General features: G+C 40.7%; 1 protein-coding gene across 6 annotated transcripts in view; it reads left to right on the top strand.

The window, feature by feature from the left end:
• Positions 1-16,182, top strand: part of rab3ip (RAB3A interacting protein (rabin3)) — a 70,874-nt gene extending 54,692 nt beyond the window's left edge. For 4 of the 6 annotated variants that reach the window (XM_072551698.1, XM_072551696.1, XM_072551695.1 and 1 more), the window contains exons 9-13: positions 4,449-4,490; positions 6,169-6,192; positions 14,054-14,153; positions 14,273-14,342; positions 15,445-16,182. In XM_072551698.1, the coding sequence (XP_072407799.1) occupies positions 4,449-4,490; positions 6,169-6,192; positions 14,054-14,153; positions 14,273-14,342; positions 15,445-15,527 (319 nt within the window). In that variant the 3' untranslated portion in view covers positions 15,528-16,182. The remainder of the gene's footprint in view (positions 1-4,448; positions 4,491-6,168; positions 6,193-14,053; positions 14,154-14,272; positions 14,343-15,444) is intronic. The other 2 variants (XM_072551700.1, XM_072551701.1) reach the window with 2 other exon arrangements.
• Positions 16,183-17,736: the final 1,554 nt, after the last annotated feature.

Raw genomic sequence — 17,736 nt, 5'->3', positions numbered from 1 at the left:
ATACTGGAAAGGATGAAAATAGATAAGTCCCCTGGGCCTGATGGCATTTATCCTAGGATCCTCTGGGAAGCTAGGGAGGAGATAGCGGAGCCATTGGCCTTGATTTTTATGTCATCGTCGTCTACGGGAATGGTGCCAGAAGACTGGAGGATAGCGAATGTGGTCCCCTTCAAGAAGGGGAGCAGGGATAGCCCGAGTAACTATAGGCCAGTGAGTCTCACTTCTGTTGTGGGCAAAGTCTTAGAGAGAATTGTAAGGGATAGGATTTATGAACATCTGGATAGGAATCAAGGATAGTCAGCATGGTTTTGTGAAGGGCAGGTCGTGCCTCACAAACCTTATTGAATTCTTTGAGAAGGTGACCAAGGAAGTGGATGAGTATAAAGCAGTAGATGTGGTGTATATGGATTTTAGCAAGGCGTTCGATAAGGTACCCCATGGCAGGCTAATGCAAAAACTACGGAGGTATGGCATTGAGGGTGCATTAGAGGTTTGGATTAGGAATTGGCTGGCTGGAAGGAGACAGAGGGTAGTAGTTGATGGTATAGGTTCATCTTGGAGCGCAGTTACTAGCGGTGTTCCACAAGGATCTGTTTTGGGACCATTGCTGTTTGTCATTTTTATAAATGACCTGGAGGAGGGGCTTGAAGGCTGGGTGAGCATGTTTGCGGATGACACGAAAGTCAGTGGAGTTGTGGACAGCAAAGAAGGATGTGGCAGGTTACCGCGCGATATAGATAAGTTGCAGAGCTGGGCAGTAAGGTGGCAAATGGAATTCAATGTAGCTAAGTGTGAAGTCATTCACTTTGGTAGGAGTAACAAGAAGATGGATTACTGGGCTAATGGTAGACTACTTGGTAGTGTGGATGAGCAGAGGGATCTTGGTGTCCATGTACACAGATCTCTGAAAGTTGCCACCCAGGTAAATAGTGCTGTGAAGAAGGCATATGGTGTACTGGGCTTTATTAGTAGAGGAATTGAGTTCCGAAGTCCTGAGGTCATGTTGCAGTTGTATAAGACTCTGGTGCGGCCTCATCTGGAGTATTGTGTGCAGTTTTGGTCGCCATACTATAGGAAGGATGTGGAGGCATTGGAACGAGTGCAGAGGAGGTTTACCAGGATGTTGCCTGGCATGGTAGGAAGATCGTACGAGGAAAGGCTGAGGCACTTGGGACTTTTCTCATTGGAGAAAAGAAGGTTTAGGGGAGATTTGATAGAGGTGTACAAGATGATTAGGGGTTTAGATCGGGTTGACAGTGAGAACCTTTTTCCGCTAATGAAGTCAGCTGTTACTAGGGGACACAGCTTTAAATTAAGGGGTGGTAGATATAGGACAGATGTTAGGGGTAGATTTTTTTACTCAGCGGGTTGTGAGTTCATGGAATGCCCTGCCAGTAGCAGTGGTGGACTCTCCCTCTTTATGGTCATTTAAGCGGGCATTGGGCAAGCGCATGGAGGTTATTGGGCTAGTGTAGGTTAGGTTGGCTTCGATCGGCGCAACATCGAGGGCCGAAGGGCCTGTACTGCGCTGTATTTTTCTATGTTCTATGTTCTAAAGTTTCTCAGCTGTGATGAAGCTTATCAATCCGAACCGTTAACTCTTTGTTTATGAAGATGCTCCTGTTGATCTGAGTATTTCCAGAATTTTCTTTTCAAATTAAATTTTGTTTAATTTCAGGCTCTCACATCAGCAGTATTTTGCCTTTGTGTTAGATTTCATAAGGATAATGAGTTAGGAGCAGAAGTAAACCTGGGCCTGCTCTGCCATTCAATAAGTTCATATCTAATCTGATTGTTGTCTCAACTCTATCTCCTGTCTGTACCACCCCTTTCCCTCTCCTGTCCTGTCCAAAATTCTGATTCATTTGTCTATCAAGAATCTACCTAACTTAAAATTGAATAAATTAAATGAATCTGGCTCCATTGCTTTCTGGGAAAAGGAATGCCACAAATGAGCAGCGCTTTGAGAGAATAATACTTAACATGATCACTCTATGATGTTAAGTTGAGTGACTCAGAGCTAACCAAAAGAATACAAAGAACAATGGGAAAATCTCAACTATGCATATGCCAAAAGTCACATCAAGAAAATTTACTCATTTTGGTATGCAGTATACAGTATATAAAAATCTTAGATCTGGTAGATTTGTGTCCAGGTTATATTAGAATGTTATGTGCAGAAATTGATTTTGTATTTTTAAGTTGGCAGATGTTTTGATCAGATTGGCTAATTAACACACAACTTTAAATTGTCTATTTCAATAACTACTTTAACAGTCACTGTTTTCAAAACTTATGAGCATATTTCTATTTTCATGATACCTACTTAAACAGCATAACATTAAATTTAGATATCCGCTGCCTGAACTATTTTGTGTTCTCTATGACAAGCTTTGTAGCACCTTAACAAGGCTTGTTTGGCAGCATCTCTAAAACCTGTGATATCCTCTACTTAAAAGAACAAAAAGAATAGAGAAATGAGAACAGTGTACCCACCAAGTCTTGTACCAATCTTGCGTGGTCATACATTGCTCTTTGTTCATTGTTACTGGGTTAACTTGCGGTATTCACTACTCAACAACATTGTGGGTGTGTCAGCAATACCCATATCACAAGGATGATTTTTAAAATTTAAAATTGATTTCAGCCTCCTATACCAGCACTGCAGAAGCATTAATATTTGTGACTTATCATTTCTAATTTTGTTTTAAACTTTATTTTTTGTGTTTGACTGCACACTTTGCTACATTATATAATTTTCTGTTTAACTACATATGCACTCTTAGTAACAAATATGCCACAGTATGAAGAAATTTTTGAAGTCAAACTGAAATAGCAAGTTTTGATTCATGAAACTGTTTGAACTTGAGTCAACCTTGTGTGGAATTAAGCAAGCTGTGAAAAATAGCCATTGTTGAAGAGTTGATTTTTGATCTAGTATGAATATTGCTCAGTCCATATGATACAGAAATGTTGAAAAAATAAAGATTTGAGTATAACTATCAATCTCTACTGCAGTTAGTGAGAGCCAGTATACCTAGCTGGGATGTTTTAGGTAATGGGTATTCAGAGAAAATCTATGTTCTACAGTCTTAAAATCAAGAAGTCTAAGTTTGAAACAAGCATTTTGCAGAATATTGACAAGTACAGATTCTTCAACCTATGTTCAACAAATGTGTAAATTGAAGTTGACATCTCATGATAAAAGCAAAATAGTGATAATTAGTCACGATTAAATAAGATGTTGCATCTTAGTTGTAAACCTTCTGTCATTGGATGGAGTGGACTTTTGTGGATGTGCCACTCGAGCAGGCTGGTTTGTCCTGGATGGTGTCATGGTTCTTGTGTTGTTGGAGCTGCACCCATCCAGAAAAGTGGTTGGGATTCCATCATGCTCCTGACCTGTGACTTGCAGACTGTGAATAGACTTTGGGGAATCAGTAGGCAAGTTACTTGCTGCAGTATTCCTAGTCTCTGACCTGCTGTTGTAGCTGTTGTGTTTATGTGGGGAGTCCGGTGGAGTTTCTGGTCAGTGGTAATCCCTAGAATGTTGTTAGTGGGGGATTTAGTGAAACACTATTGAATGTTGCCATTGTTGCTTTTTGGAGATGCTCATTGCCTGGCATCTGTGTGGCACGACTGTTACTGTCTAGGTCTTTCTGTATTAGAACATGGATGCTTCAGTATCTGAGGAGTCGGGAATGGTGCTGAACATGTGCAATCATTGGCAGACATCACTATTTCTGACCTTTGAGTGAAGATCGTTGAAGCAGCAGATGATGGTTGTGCATTGTCCACTACCCTGAGGAACTCCTGCAGAGATGACTGACCTCCAAAAACCCCAACTATCTTTCTGTGTGCTAAGTATAACTCAAACCAGTGAAGAGTTTGCCCTGATACCCACTGATATCCAGCTCTCCCAAGTTTGGCACTAGCTCCCACATGTCAGTAAGGAGGATAGAACTGTTCCTACATTTCTCTTTGCCGGTGCCTAGGTTGATGCTAGGTGGTCTGATTTTGTTTCTTTGAGACTTTGTAGTGATTGATACAACTGAGTGCCTTGCTAGGCCATTTAAGAGTGCAGTTGAAAGTGAGGACTGCAGATGCTGGAGATTTAGAGTTGAGTGTGTGGTGCTGGAAAAGCACAGTAGGTCAGGCAGCATCCGAGCAGCAGAAAAATCAATGTTTCAGGCAAAAACATCAATGTTCCTGCTAGTTGGATGCTGCTTGACCTGCTGTGCTTTTCCAGCATCACCCTCTCGACTTTTAACAGTGCAGTTGAGAGTCAACCACATTGCTGTGAGCCTAGAGTCGCATGTAGGACAGATCAGGTGAAGAAGTTAAATTTCCTTCCTTGAAGTGCATTATTGAACTGACAGGGTTTTCTGACAATTGATAATGGTTTCCTGATCCTCAGTAGATTCTTAATTTCAGATTTTTTATTGCAGTCAAATTCCACCATCTGGCATGGGGGGAATGTTCCCCAGAAGGTTAGTCGAGTTTCTTGATTTAATGATCTTGTGATAATACCACTAGGCCATCACCTTCTCTAAAATTGCATATGATGAAGTTATTTCCAGGGATTTTGTTAAAAATGATTTTGGTAATTCCTTTGTCGCAAAACATCAAGTAGTCATCTTTTGTCTGAATCCGAAGTCACACGACACCAGGTTATAGTCCAACAGGTTTATTTGAAATCACAAGCTTTTGGACCGCTGTTCCTTCATCAGGTGAAATCTCCTAACAAAGGAGCAGTGCTCCAAAAGCTTGTGATTTCAAATAAACCTGTTCATCAATACTTCGGTGTTATGACTTCTGACCTTGTTCATCCCAGTCAACACTGGCACCTCCAGATCATCTTTTGACTGAGAATAGTAGGAAGTTAATTTATTCAGTCATGGTGTTGAAGTATGTTTCATTGAGCACAGAATTTGGCTCAATATCTCTCACTACAGGTCAAATATGGAAGCAGTTATAAGCAGGCAGTATGTACTGAGATGCTATCGGGGTCACTTGAGTTTGCCAAGGAAATAACTTCAGTCATATAGATTACTGATGATCTGCAATTTATCCCCAATTTCAACATAGGAAATAGGATCATTAATACACCAATAGACCTTTTGAGCTTATTCCAGTATTAATAGAATCCTTATTGATCCTCAGACTGAAGTTCACTTTTTTGCCCACTCCCGTTTTCCCTCTATTTCCCCGAGAAATGAAAAATCTTCTATCTCATCATATAATATTATAAAAAGGAGTATCCATAATTCTTTAGGATAAAGAATTCCAAAGATTTATGATCCTGTGAAGAAATTTCTCCTGTCTCGGCCTTAAATGCCCCTTATCTTGAGCCTCTGTTCCCATGCTTCAGATTCCCTAGTCAATCTGGTTTGTTTAGCATGTGCTGTCCAATTTCAGAACCTGTCTAATGTTAGATATCTATTATGTGTTTTGTAAGCATGGACTGGTTGAGTATGGTCAGTGACCCTGCCTGTTATGAACTGTGAAAGAGATGTGCTGTTTGATACATTCACCAGTTATTTGGCTGATTTGATTCTGCTAAGAATAGCACTAAATCAAATTTTAAATTATTTGGGTCTTGAAGTGTAGGTCATTTGTGTGCTAGAAACTGCATATAATCGCAAAGACAAGACATTGTCTTTTGCATCACAAAACAAACATCCACGTTAGTAATGAAACAAAAGCTTGAGGGATAGTAATTCCCTGGTGTGTTCCACATGGGGATAGTTCAATCATCTGACTTGCTAGGTATGAATTTAAATAAAAGCTTGTCTGCCATGTGTTTCCTGGTGCATTCTCCACGGCAGTGCCGCTTATCCACCCGTCTTCCAATCAGCACCTGCTCGTTTTGTCATAGACCATTTTTCCTTTAAAATGTAATATTCTTGCAATTATGTCCTGATAAATGCAAGGTGAAAAGCTTTGACAGCCTGTTGCACCTTCCAGCAATAATCGAGCTCTTACATGAGGCAACAATAAATTTTCCTATTTTGTGATTAGAGCAGTTTCAAAACTAAAATACTTAAGATTTCTTTTGCGTGAAAAACAAACTCATCTTTATCCTTTGCTTTGCTGAAGCTGCTTTTTTTTCTTTTTCTTTCCTATTGTTTTGCATCCTGATGCCTTTCCCCCCACCTCTCTGTATAGTGGATGGAGAGCTGAAATTGCAACGTAAGTTATTTTTTGCACTTTGTGTAGCTAGTGAGCAATTAACATTGTATCTTTCTTGATCAATTGATTCTCTAGAATTCCAAAATTGGTTTTACTATCATCCCTCTAAGGTTTATTTTAAACAAAAAACACAATTACAAAAAAATTGACAGGCATTTATTATCATGTAATATGCAAAGTTTGTTTTTTTAAAAAACTGCTGAACATCTGGATTGAGGGGCTGAAGGTTGTAAATTTGTGCCCAAGAATGGTACTTCAGTATTGTATAAGATCACTGTTAAGAGCCTTGTTTTATTAGGGTAATGCCACAATTTTAATAATATGATAAATGTAAATAGTGTACAATACATTTACTGGTGTTGTAGAATATTATGGTAGTTTGAGCTCAACTAATGCCAGGTGGATGTAGAAACAGTTCCCCTCAATTGGGTAGCAGTTGACCATGACTTGCACATCTGACTGATATCCAATTCCTCCATGTGGCAAGTACATGTAAGTAGACTTTGTTCTGGTGCCAACAGTTGCAAAGTAACTTGTTAGGTCGATGGGAAGAATGGTATTTTGTAGAGAACACATTCAGTTTGGGTGCATTACCTCTTTGAGAAAACCATGCCCTCTTTTGATGCTAAGTTAAAAATCACACAACACCTGGTTATAGTCCAACGGGTTTAATTGGAAGCACACTAACTTTCGGAGTGCCGCTCCTCCATCAGGTGATTGTGGAGGACACAATTGTAAGGCACAGAATTTATAGCAAAAATTTACAGTGTGATGTAACTGAAATTATACATTGAAAAATACCTTGATTGTCTGTTGAGTCTTTCATCTGTTCGAGTACCATGATAGTTTCACTTCTTTCATGTGTAAATCACACAGCCTTTTTTTTTTAAAGTTGCATTCTCAGGTTAGCTGTAACAATTGGTGTTAGCTAGCTACACGTGGTGTTGTGTGACTTTTAACTTTGTACACCCCAGTCCAATACCGGCATCTCCAAATCATGACTGTTTTGATGCCTGTTTGATAGAGTAATTTCTCACTGCTAAATTATAGAGAGTTTTTAAAAAAAAAAAATTCTGGCAAGGTATCTCCAACCATCTACTTATCTAATGAGTTTTGCATCAAAAAGCAATTTACTGATTATGAATCACTTTGTGATGTCTTAACATGTTGAAAGATATTTCTTTGAGAACATTGCTGCATAATGCCAATGTGATTTGTTAAAAGGCAAAAGGATTCCAGTCATCTATTAATTTTACAGAAGGTAGTATTCTCAAGTAGTTTGTCTCTGGTTCAGTAAATTAATTACTAATTCACAAAAATGTATCTTTAGAAACCAGAGAAATTACGTTTTGAATGCAAATGTCTTTCATACAAAAATGCAGCAAACCTTAAAAATTAAGATATTAGTGGCTAGAAACTGAGTATCTGATTCGGGCACGTTCTTCAGATTCATTGCATTAAATTGCTGTCACATTTGTAATCTATTGACAAAATTCATCCATATTGAATAGAAGTGCTGGTACGTGTAATAGCTTTACACAAAACACATTGACACCATAATAAATAAGTTGTTCAAATACTATAAAAAAATGGTGAATTTATTTGTAAAGCAAATTCACTGACCAGAGCAAGAGATTCTTCAAAATACCCGTTGTTTATGTTGGAGTATGTTGTGTGGTGATCATTTTCTGCATTATGACAGTTTAATTTTCAGCACAGCTGTGCCATGGGAAATACAGCACGGGATGTGACAATTTCTTAAAAAAAAATCTGCCACATTTCAGGAACAAGTTGTCGGAAGAATTAGGAAAAAATAAGCATTTTGAAGAAGATGAAAAGGTGTCATTAGAATGAGTAAATTTTGGGGTTATTGCTCTTGGACAAGCATATTGATAGTTTGAACTTATTTTAAAAGAACCCTGGAAATGACTATTTGGTTTAGTTTTTTAAAAAAAACTGAAGCTGTTAGATTAATGTAGAAATTCAGCTGGTTTGATTGAAAGCTGTCATTACCTAGTCTGGCCTACATCCGATTGTAGTGAAATAAGATTGAAGGTAGGCTGGAGAAGCTCAGCAAGTCAGGCAGCATTGGTGGAGAGAATCAGAGTTAATGTTTTGGGTCAATAAAATCCCCAGGACCTGATCAGTTGTACCCGAGAACTCTGGGAAGCTAGAGAAGTGATTGCTGGGCCTCTTGCTGAGATATTTGTAGTCACAGGTGAGGTGCTGGAAGACTAGAGGTTGACTAACATGGTGCCACTGGTTAAGAAGGGTGGTAAGGACAAGCCAGGGAACTATAGACCAGTGAGCCTGACCTCGGTGTTGGGCAAGTTGTTGGAGGGAATCCTGAGGGACAGGATGTACATGTATTTGGAAAGGCAAGGACCGATTAGGGATAGTCAACATGGTTTTCTGCGTGGGGAACTCGTGTCTCACAAACTTCATTTGAGTTTTTTGAAGAAGTAACAAAGAGGATTGATGAGGGCAGAGTGGTAGATGTGATCTATATGGACTTCACAGTAAGGCGTTCAACAAGGTTCCCCATGGGAGACTGGTTAGCAAGGTTAGATCTCACGGAATAAAGGGAGAACTAGCCATTTGGATACAGAACTGGCTCAAAGGTAGAGGACAGAGGGTGGTGGTGGAGAGTTGTTTTTCAGACTGGAGGCCTGTGACCAGTGGAGTGCCACAAGGATCGGTGCTAGGTCCTCTACTTTTTGTCATTTACATAAATGATTTGGATGTGAGTATAAGAGGTACAGTTAGTAAGTTTTCCTGATGACACCAAAATTGGAGGTGTGGTGGACAGCGAAGAAGGTTACCTCTGATTACAACAGGATCTTGATCAGATGGGCCAATGGGCTGAGAAGTGGCAGATGGAGTTTAATTCAGATAACTGTGAGGTGCTACATTATGGGAAAGCAAGTCTTAGCAGAACTTATGCACTTAATGGTAAGGTCCTAGGGAGTGTTGCTAAACAAAGAGACCTTGGAGTGCAGGTTCATAGCTCCTTGAAAGTGGAGTCGCAGGTAAATAGGATAGTGAAGAAGGCGTTTGCTATGCTTTCCTTTATCGGTCAGAGTATTGAGTACAGGTGTTGGGAGGTCATGTTGCGGCTGTACAGGACATTGGTTAGGCCACTGTTGGAATATTGCGTGCAATTCTGGTCTCCTTCCTATCAGAAAGATGTGGTGAAACTTGAAAAGGTTCAGAAAAGATTTTCAAGGATGTTGCCAGGGTTGGAGGAATTGAGATATAGGGCGACGCTGAACCAGTGGGGCTGTTTTTCCCTGGAGTATCTGAGATTTACAGAATTATGAGTGGCATGGATAGGATAAATAGACCAAGTCTTTTCCCTGAGGTCAGGGAGTCCAGAACTAGAGGGCATAGGTTTCGGGTGAGAGGGGAAAGATATAAAAGCAGACCTAAGGGGCAACGTTTTCACACAGGATGGGACGTATATGTAGTGAACTGCCAGAGAAAGTGGTGGAGGCTGATGCAATTGCAACATTTTAAAAGGCATTTGGATAGGTATATAAATATGGGTTTGGAGGGATATGGGCCGGGTGCTGGCAGGTGGGACTAGATTGGATTGGGATATCTGGTTGGCATGGACGGGTTGGACCAAAGGGTCTGTTTCAATGCTGTACATCACTATGACTCTGATTTGTCGTCAGAACGGAAGAGAAATGGTTGTTTAATTGAAAGTAGTACAAAATTCTCCATATCCCTTGGAGTGTTTGGGGCTTTGGATGGTGAAAAAAAATGGAAGTGTAAAGGCAGGTGCTGTATTTCTTGAATGGGGAGGATGGATATGTAAGCAGTGACTGGGAAATGCAAGGAACAATCTCTACAGAATGAAGAAAAGGAAGGCAGTGGAAATGTCTTCAGTGGTTACTTTGTAGTGGAGCTGGTGGAAACCAGGGAGGCTGATGCATTGAGTATGAAGTCTGGGAGTGGATGGTGAGGATAAAGGGAAATGTTATCATGGTTTGTAAGGGAGGGTGAGGGGTGAGAGCAGATATGGGCGTTTTGCTGCTTTATCTTTGTCATATTCCTTTATCCCTTCATGTTGCATTCAGATTTTTTAATATAGGATTTCATACCCCATTTAGATGCAACCTTAATTGATTCAGTATATTTATTGCTACCCTTTTTGACTGTTGTCATTGAATCTTTACTATTTTATTTCCTCTGGCACTATCCTATCAAAGATCTTGTCTGTTCCTCCCACCTTCTGCCTGTTTTAAGAACTCTTAAATCTCTCTTTCTGCTCAGTTCTGGTAAAAGGTTGTCAACCTGAAATGCTAACTTTTCTTTGTCTCCACAGCTGTTATCAGTACTGTTAAGTTTTCCAGCATTTCTGTTCTTATTTCAGGTTCCCAGTATCTGCAGTATTTCACTTTTGCCAAGCCAAAGGAATTGATTAATTCTAACTGCCCTTTGAAGTAGCCTAGTAAGCTACTCTGGTTCAAAGAAGCAGCCTGCTATCACCACCTTGAGGCAAGCTAGAGTTGGGCAATAAATGATGCTGGCAACACTCATCCCCGAGAGTGCAGGTTTTTTTTGAGTTACACAGAACGTTTATGGAGGTGAAAGATTTTTTTCATTTGCAGGGACACATGCGAGTTTTACTTGGAATATCTTTAAGCACCATCAACCCCATCATCGACCCGCTTGTGCGCTGTCTCTCGTGTGCAGAGCCTTCACTGGCTTGCGCGCGCTGCCCCTTCATCACGATTCGTGCACCCCCTGCCCCTCCCTCACAGCTCCTGCACGCCTCCCCCGCCCCTCCATCATGCCTCGCGTGCAAGTCCCCTGTCCCCTTTGCGCCTCTCTCTCTCGTGCTCTCTCTCTCTCGTGCTCTCTCTCTCTCGTGCTCTCTCTCTCTCGTGCTCTCTCTCTCTCGCGCTCTCTCTCTCTCGCGCTCTCTCTCCCCTACGTCCTGACTCTCCCTCTCAGAAGAAATCTAAGGGATTGTTAGAAAGCTAGCTTGGTGATCACTTCCCGCTCCTCCGCCCTTGAGCCCTGCCCCTCCAATCGCCACCAGGACAGAGCCCCACTGGTCCTCACCTACCACCCCACCAACCTCCATATACATGTTGTGGTTCTGTTCGCCGAGCTGGGAGTTTGTGTTGCAGACGTTTCGTCCCCTGTCTAGGTGACATCCTCAGTGCTTGGGAGCCTCCTGTGAAGCGCTTCTGTGATCTTTCCTCTGGCATTTATAGTGATTTGTACCTGCCGCCTCCAGTTGTCAGTCCCAGCTGTCCGCTGCAGTGGCCGGTATATTGGGTCCAGGTCGATGTGCTTATTGATTGATTCTGTGGATGAGTGCCATGCCTCTAGGAATTCCCTGGCTGTTCTCTATTTGGCTTGTCCTATAATAGTAGTGTTGTCCCAGTCAAACACATGTTGCTTGTCATCTGAGTGTGTGGCTACTAAGGATAGCTGGTCATGTTCTTTCGTGGCTAGTTGGTGTTCATTGATGCGGACCGTTAGCTGTCTTCCTGTTTGTCCTATGTAGTGTTTTGTGCAGTCCTTGCATGGGATTTTGTACACTACATTGGTTTTGCCATTGGTTTTGCTCATGCTGGGTATCGGGTCCTTCGTCCTGGTGAGTTGTTGTCAGAGAGTGGCTGTAGGTTTGTGTGCTGTTTGTGTAGGTTTGAGTCCTCGTGGTCACAGTAGTCTGGCTGTCAATTCAGAAATGTTTTTGATGTATGGTAGTGTGGCTAGTCCTTTGGGTTGTGGCATGTCCTCATATATATTTCCCTCCCCTGCCCTATCAGCGTTACGAAAAGACCACTCCCTCTGTGACTCCCTCGTCAGGTCCACACCCCCCACCAACCCAACCTCCACTCCTGGCACCTTCCCCTGCAACTGCAAGAAATGCAAAACTTGCGCCCTCACCTCTCCCCTTATTTCCCTCCAAGGCCCCAAGGGATCCTTCCATATCTGTCTCAAATTCACCTGCACCTCCACACACATCGTTTACTGCATCTGCTGCACCCGATGTGGCCTCCTCTATATTGGGGTGACAGGCCGCCTACTTGCGAAACATTTCAGAGAACACCTCTGGGACACCCGGACCAACCAACCCATGGCTCAACACTTCAACTCCCCCTCCCACTCCACCAAGGACATGCAGGTCCTTGGACTCCTCCATCGCCAGACCATAGCAACACGACTGCTGGAGGAAGAGCGCCTCATCTTCCGCCTAGGAACCCTCCAACCACAAGGGATGAACTCAGATTTCTCCAGTTTCCTCATTTCCCCTTCCCCCACCTTGTCTCAGTCCCAACCCTCGAACTCAGCACCACCTTCCTAACCTGCAATCTTCTTCCTGACCTCTCTGCCCCCACTCCCACACCGGCCTATCTCCCTCACCTTAACCTCCTTCCACCTATCGCATTTCCAGTGCCCCTTCCCCCAAGTCCCTCCTCCCTACCTTTTATCTTAGCTTGCTTGGCACACTTTCCTCATTCCTGAAGAAGGGCTTCTGCCTGAAACGTCGATTCTCCTGCTCCTTGGATGCTGCCTGACGTGCGCTTTTTCAGCAACACATTTTTAGCTTGGTGATCAGCAAATTCTCTCTTTGCCATTGCCAAGACCAAATGTAGATTGCTTCACTGCTTTGCAGAGTACCTCTAAGCTCTCCACAAGAATCACATTGATCTTTCAGCTGCTTGGCATTTTTAATAAAAATCTTTTTGCTTCCATGCTAACAGTTCCATCTTGTGTTTGGTGTAGTCTTCCAACAAAGTTCTACTTAAGTTTATTTTCCACTTAGGTGCTTTACAGTCTTCAGGACTCCACATTGATTTCAACAACTTCAGAGCATGATCTCTCTCTGCTTTGTTTTGATTCTACCCCTCCTGATTTCTTGACTTTGCTCTTAGCAGAGCAGGTTCACTTACTCCTTTTTAACACCTATCATTTTACACCTATTTTACATTTCTATTTATCCTTTTCCACCATTAGGACTCATTTTGCCTTGGGCTCTGGGCATACTTGCCATCTGTTCCACTCGCTCCTCCTTCCCCCGTCAACAACATTAAACTAACCATTTTCCATCCCCTTTCAGTTTTGAATAAGAGTAATATCAGAATTGAAACTTGGAATTCTGTTTCTATCTTCACAGCTGCTGCCAAATGTGCTGAGGTTCTCCAGCATTTTCACGTTTCGATCAGAAAACTGTTATTGGTAAAATAATCTATCTGAATGGACATGGGTGGGAAGTGAATAAGAATGCCACTATCTCCAGTTCCCCTGTAAACCCACACCATGCAAACCTGAGCATGCATCACCATTTCTTTTAAAGTAACTTGCTCAAAATCTTGGAACTTGCTATCTAACTATTCTGTGGGAATACCTTCACTATGTGAACTGCAGTGGTGTAAGAAAAACTGTTTCGCCATCTTTCAGGGACATCTGGGGATGGACAACAAATTCTGGCCATTTCGGTAATACCGGTGTCTTGAAAATGAACAAAATAAACAAGTTATTGAAGGCATTATTGAATACCTATACTCTAAGGTTCTAATAATTAAATAGTTTGGCCAATAATTGCCTCAAATCACTTTTTTTTATTACAGCAAACACTCCATTTGCTCTTTCAGTTCAAGGGTTCCTCACCATTGGTTTAGTAAGGAAATGTTGAAAATGAGAGGTCTTCCTGCGTTCCTAGTTCTGGTATACATTTAAATATGTATGTTTATCCCTTCAATGATTTTTGGTTAGCATATAGTTTCCGGTGCCTTCGCTTCACTGGAGCGAATCTCCAGCTATTAAGTTTTGATGATGATTACATAATATGATTTGAATTTGCTTCATCTCTTATTCTGCCATACTATTTTCACAGAAAATGTGCTCTAAGTGGTCAAACTAAAACGTGTAAGCATCGAATAAAATTGGGAGATTCCAGTAGTTATTACTATGTTTCACCATTTTGTAGATACAGGGTAAGGAATGTTTCACCTTCTTTATATTCAAAAACTATCATTGTACTTTAATTCTGTAAATCAGATAATTGGTATAATTCTTGTACAAACATAGTTTTTTTTTCTGTCTTGCCCTCTAGATTATGTCTGTATGCAACTTCTTCACTTATATTCGGTATATTCAGCAGGGTCTTGTTAAACAGCAAGATGGTAAGTGATTATTTTGAAAATGGCAATTGCAATTAAAACCCTTTTTTTTTGACAGTTAAGGATGCACCAGAGTTATAGCATCATACAGCACAGAAACAGACCCTTCAGTCCAACTCCTTCATACCAACAAGGTTTCCCAAACTGACACAGTCCCAAAGCAAATTATGAACTTGCTTTGCTAAGGTTCCAAACCACGCGTAATTTTTAAGTGGTTGTGGTGCTATCTGACAATGAAATTGCAACCTTCAAAATAGTAGCAGTATCGAAATAAAGTTCAACTAGGAAACTAGCAAAAGTGGCTCAATGAATTCAAAAAAGAAGTTGTTGATTCAAAGCAAGTTACCTATGGAGTTAACTGTGAAGCATTGAGTTGTCTCCACAGATCTACCCAAACCTTTCTGCTTATACAGGAGGGACTTGTAATAAAAAAGCTTCCTTGCCAAGAAATTGTTCATATGTTTTTGTGCCTTTTATTGTGTATTGGATTGTCGCAGTGGCACAGAAGCATTCTTTGTTACACCTCTTTTTCCAAGTTCATACAGGTGTATTTTACTTTTTCATCAACCAGCCGTTCCCTCCCTTCGCATCTAAATTCCCACCTCCCATCTTCAGTTCTCAGTTCCCAGTTTGGCTTTTGGACTTGCTGATATAGGAATTCTTTTTTTTTCTCCCTTAATTGGCATTCTCCTTTTATTAAAGAAAGCAAAAATAATTTGCTTTTATATGGATGCTTTAATCTTAAAGAATATCCCGAGCCATTTTGAAGAACCACAATCAGTCAGAAATGATGACCAAGTAAAAGAAGATTTTAGCAGCTATGATTAAAGTTTGCTCAAAGATGTGATGTTCGAATTTGGAATTCTCATCCCCAGTGAGCAGTGAAGGTTGGGTCAATGCGTGTATTCAAGTTGGGTTAGACAGATTTGTTTTGAGGTATGGGTAGAAAAATGAATTAAAGCACAGACTGGATCAAGGATGATCTTATTGACTGTTGGAGCAATTATGAAGTGTCAAATAACTTACTCCTCCATCTATGTTCTTATGTGAGAGTTATCTATATATATAAAATTTATATTTTTCTGTTTGCATTTTGTTTTTACAGTTGAACAAATGTTTTGGGAAGTGATGCATCTGAGGAAGGAAATGTCACTAGCCAAACTGGGATTTTACAAGGAGGAACTCTGAAGTCCAACCATTGGAAAAAATGCATGAGTTTTACTCAAATGATCAACAATGATGTAGTTCCTAAGACTACTTCTCCAAATATTTATTTCTGTAGTAGGCCGACCATCTCTGATTTTGTTTTTAATAGCTGTGCTTAAGTACTACAAGGGTAGTTAATTTCAACAAATGACAATGGACTGGAAAATATTCTTTCTGTTATTTGCATTTAGTTTCGGGCATTTGAAGGACTAGAGAATATTTGCAACTGTATCAGTGGCATTGCATAGAAAATAAATTGTGTGTAATGAAAACAGCTGAAATAAATGTTGACTTCTTAACTGTTCTGCAACATGTTTGCAAGAGAACTAAATGCTTTGTGTGTGTTGGCTTTCTATTTTCATAAGGAATATTTCAAAATAATTTGACAGGGTGTGTGGCTTTCATTCACTGTAAAGCAATCAAACTTTGCAACATTTTCATTCAATTTCAGTTAATGGTTGAATTATTGATTTGACATTGTGCACTTTAAATACAGTGTATTTTCTGAATACAACACTTTGTAATGCAAATCTCAGACAAATTAAGACATGAAACTGACTAATATGAAATGCATTAATGATACAGTAGCAATCTTAAAATGCACTAAATGACAATAAATAATTTTGGTAAATGTTAATTTGCAGTTTTGAAGATTATCTGCTCATGTTATTGTATAATTGGGAATATTAATGCTCCTGAATTACCAGGAGAATTTGATGTGTACAATTTTTGTTATACTTGTCATATTGTGAGCATGCTATTCTGAACTTTGGTCATTTGTATTTTTATGCTGTACCATAGAATTTCTGAAGGATCATAGAGACATAGAGATGTATAGCATGGAAACAGACCCTTCGGTCCAACCTGTCCATGCCGACCAGATATCCCAACTCAATCTGGTCCCACCTGCCAGCACCGAGCCCATTTCCCTCCAAACCCTTCCTATTCATGTACCCATCCAAATGCCTCTTAAATGTTGCAATTGTACCAGCTTCCATCACTTCCTCTGGCAGCTCATTCCATATACGTGCCACCCTGTGTGTGAAAAAGTTGCCCCTTAGGTCCCTTTTATGTCTTTCCTCTCTCACGCTAAACCTATGCCCTCTAGTTCTGGACTCCCTGACCCCAGGGAAAATACTTTGTCTATTTATCCTATCCATGCCCCTCATAATTTTGTAAACCTCTGTAAGGTTACCTCTCAGCCTCCGACGCTCCAGGGAAAACAGCCCTATCCTATTCAACCTCTCCCTATAGCTCAAATCCTCCAACCCTGGCAACATCCTTGAAAATCTTTTCGGAACCCTTTTTCAAGTTTCACAACATCTTTCCGTTAGGAAGGAGACCAGAATTGCACGCCATATTCCAACAGTGGCTTAACCAATGCCCTGTACAGCCGCAACATGACCTCCCAACTCCTGACCAATACTCTGACCTATAAAAGAAAGCATACCAAATACTTTCTTCACTATCCTATCTTCCTGCGACTCCACTTTCAAGGAGCTATGAACCTGCACTCCAATGTCTCTTTGTTCAGTAACATTCCCTAGGACCTTACCATTAAGTGCATAAGTTCTGCTAAGATTTGCTTTCCCATAATGCAGCACCTCTCATTTTACCTGAATTAAATTCCAGCTGCCGCTTCTCAGCCCATTGGCCCATCTGATCAAGATCCTGTTGTAATCTGAGGTAACCTCCTTCACTGTCCACTACACGTCCAATTTTGGTATCATCTGCAAACTTACTGACTGTACCTCTTATGCTCACATCCAAATCATTTATGTAAATGACAAAAGTAGATCCTTGTGGCACTCCACTGGTCGCAGGCCTCCTGTCTGAAAAACAACCCTCCACCACCACCCGCTGTCCTCTTGAGCCAGTTCTGTATCCAAAGGGCTAGTTCTCCTTTTATTCAATTAGATCTAACGTTGCTAATCAGTCTCTGTTTTCATTTGCTTAATGCCAATAATATCCTTCCTGAAGTCAGGGAACCATCTTGCCTCCTATCCCATGTACTTTAATTTTGCTGACCAACGTTTTGTGGGGTAGTTTATCAGAAACCTTCAAAAATTGAACATATTGTGTTCACTGAATCTCCTTTTTTAATTCTGTTAACTGTGATTTTAATCCTGTGACTCTTAAGTCACATTCTTGAGATAACTTAAAAGTAGTTCTGAGATTTACATTTTAATGA

The sequence above is a fragment of the Chiloscyllium punctatum genome, chromosome 32 (genome assembly GCF_047496795.1).
Source record: "Chiloscyllium punctatum isolate Juve2018m chromosome 32, sChiPun1.3, whole genome shotgun sequence".
Lineage (NCBI taxonomy): Eukaryota > Metazoa > Chordata > Chondrichthyes > Orectolobiformes > Hemiscylliidae > Chiloscyllium > Chiloscyllium punctatum.
Note: the sequence above shows the minus strand (reverse complement) of the source record. Positions and strands in the feature narration are given on the sequence as shown.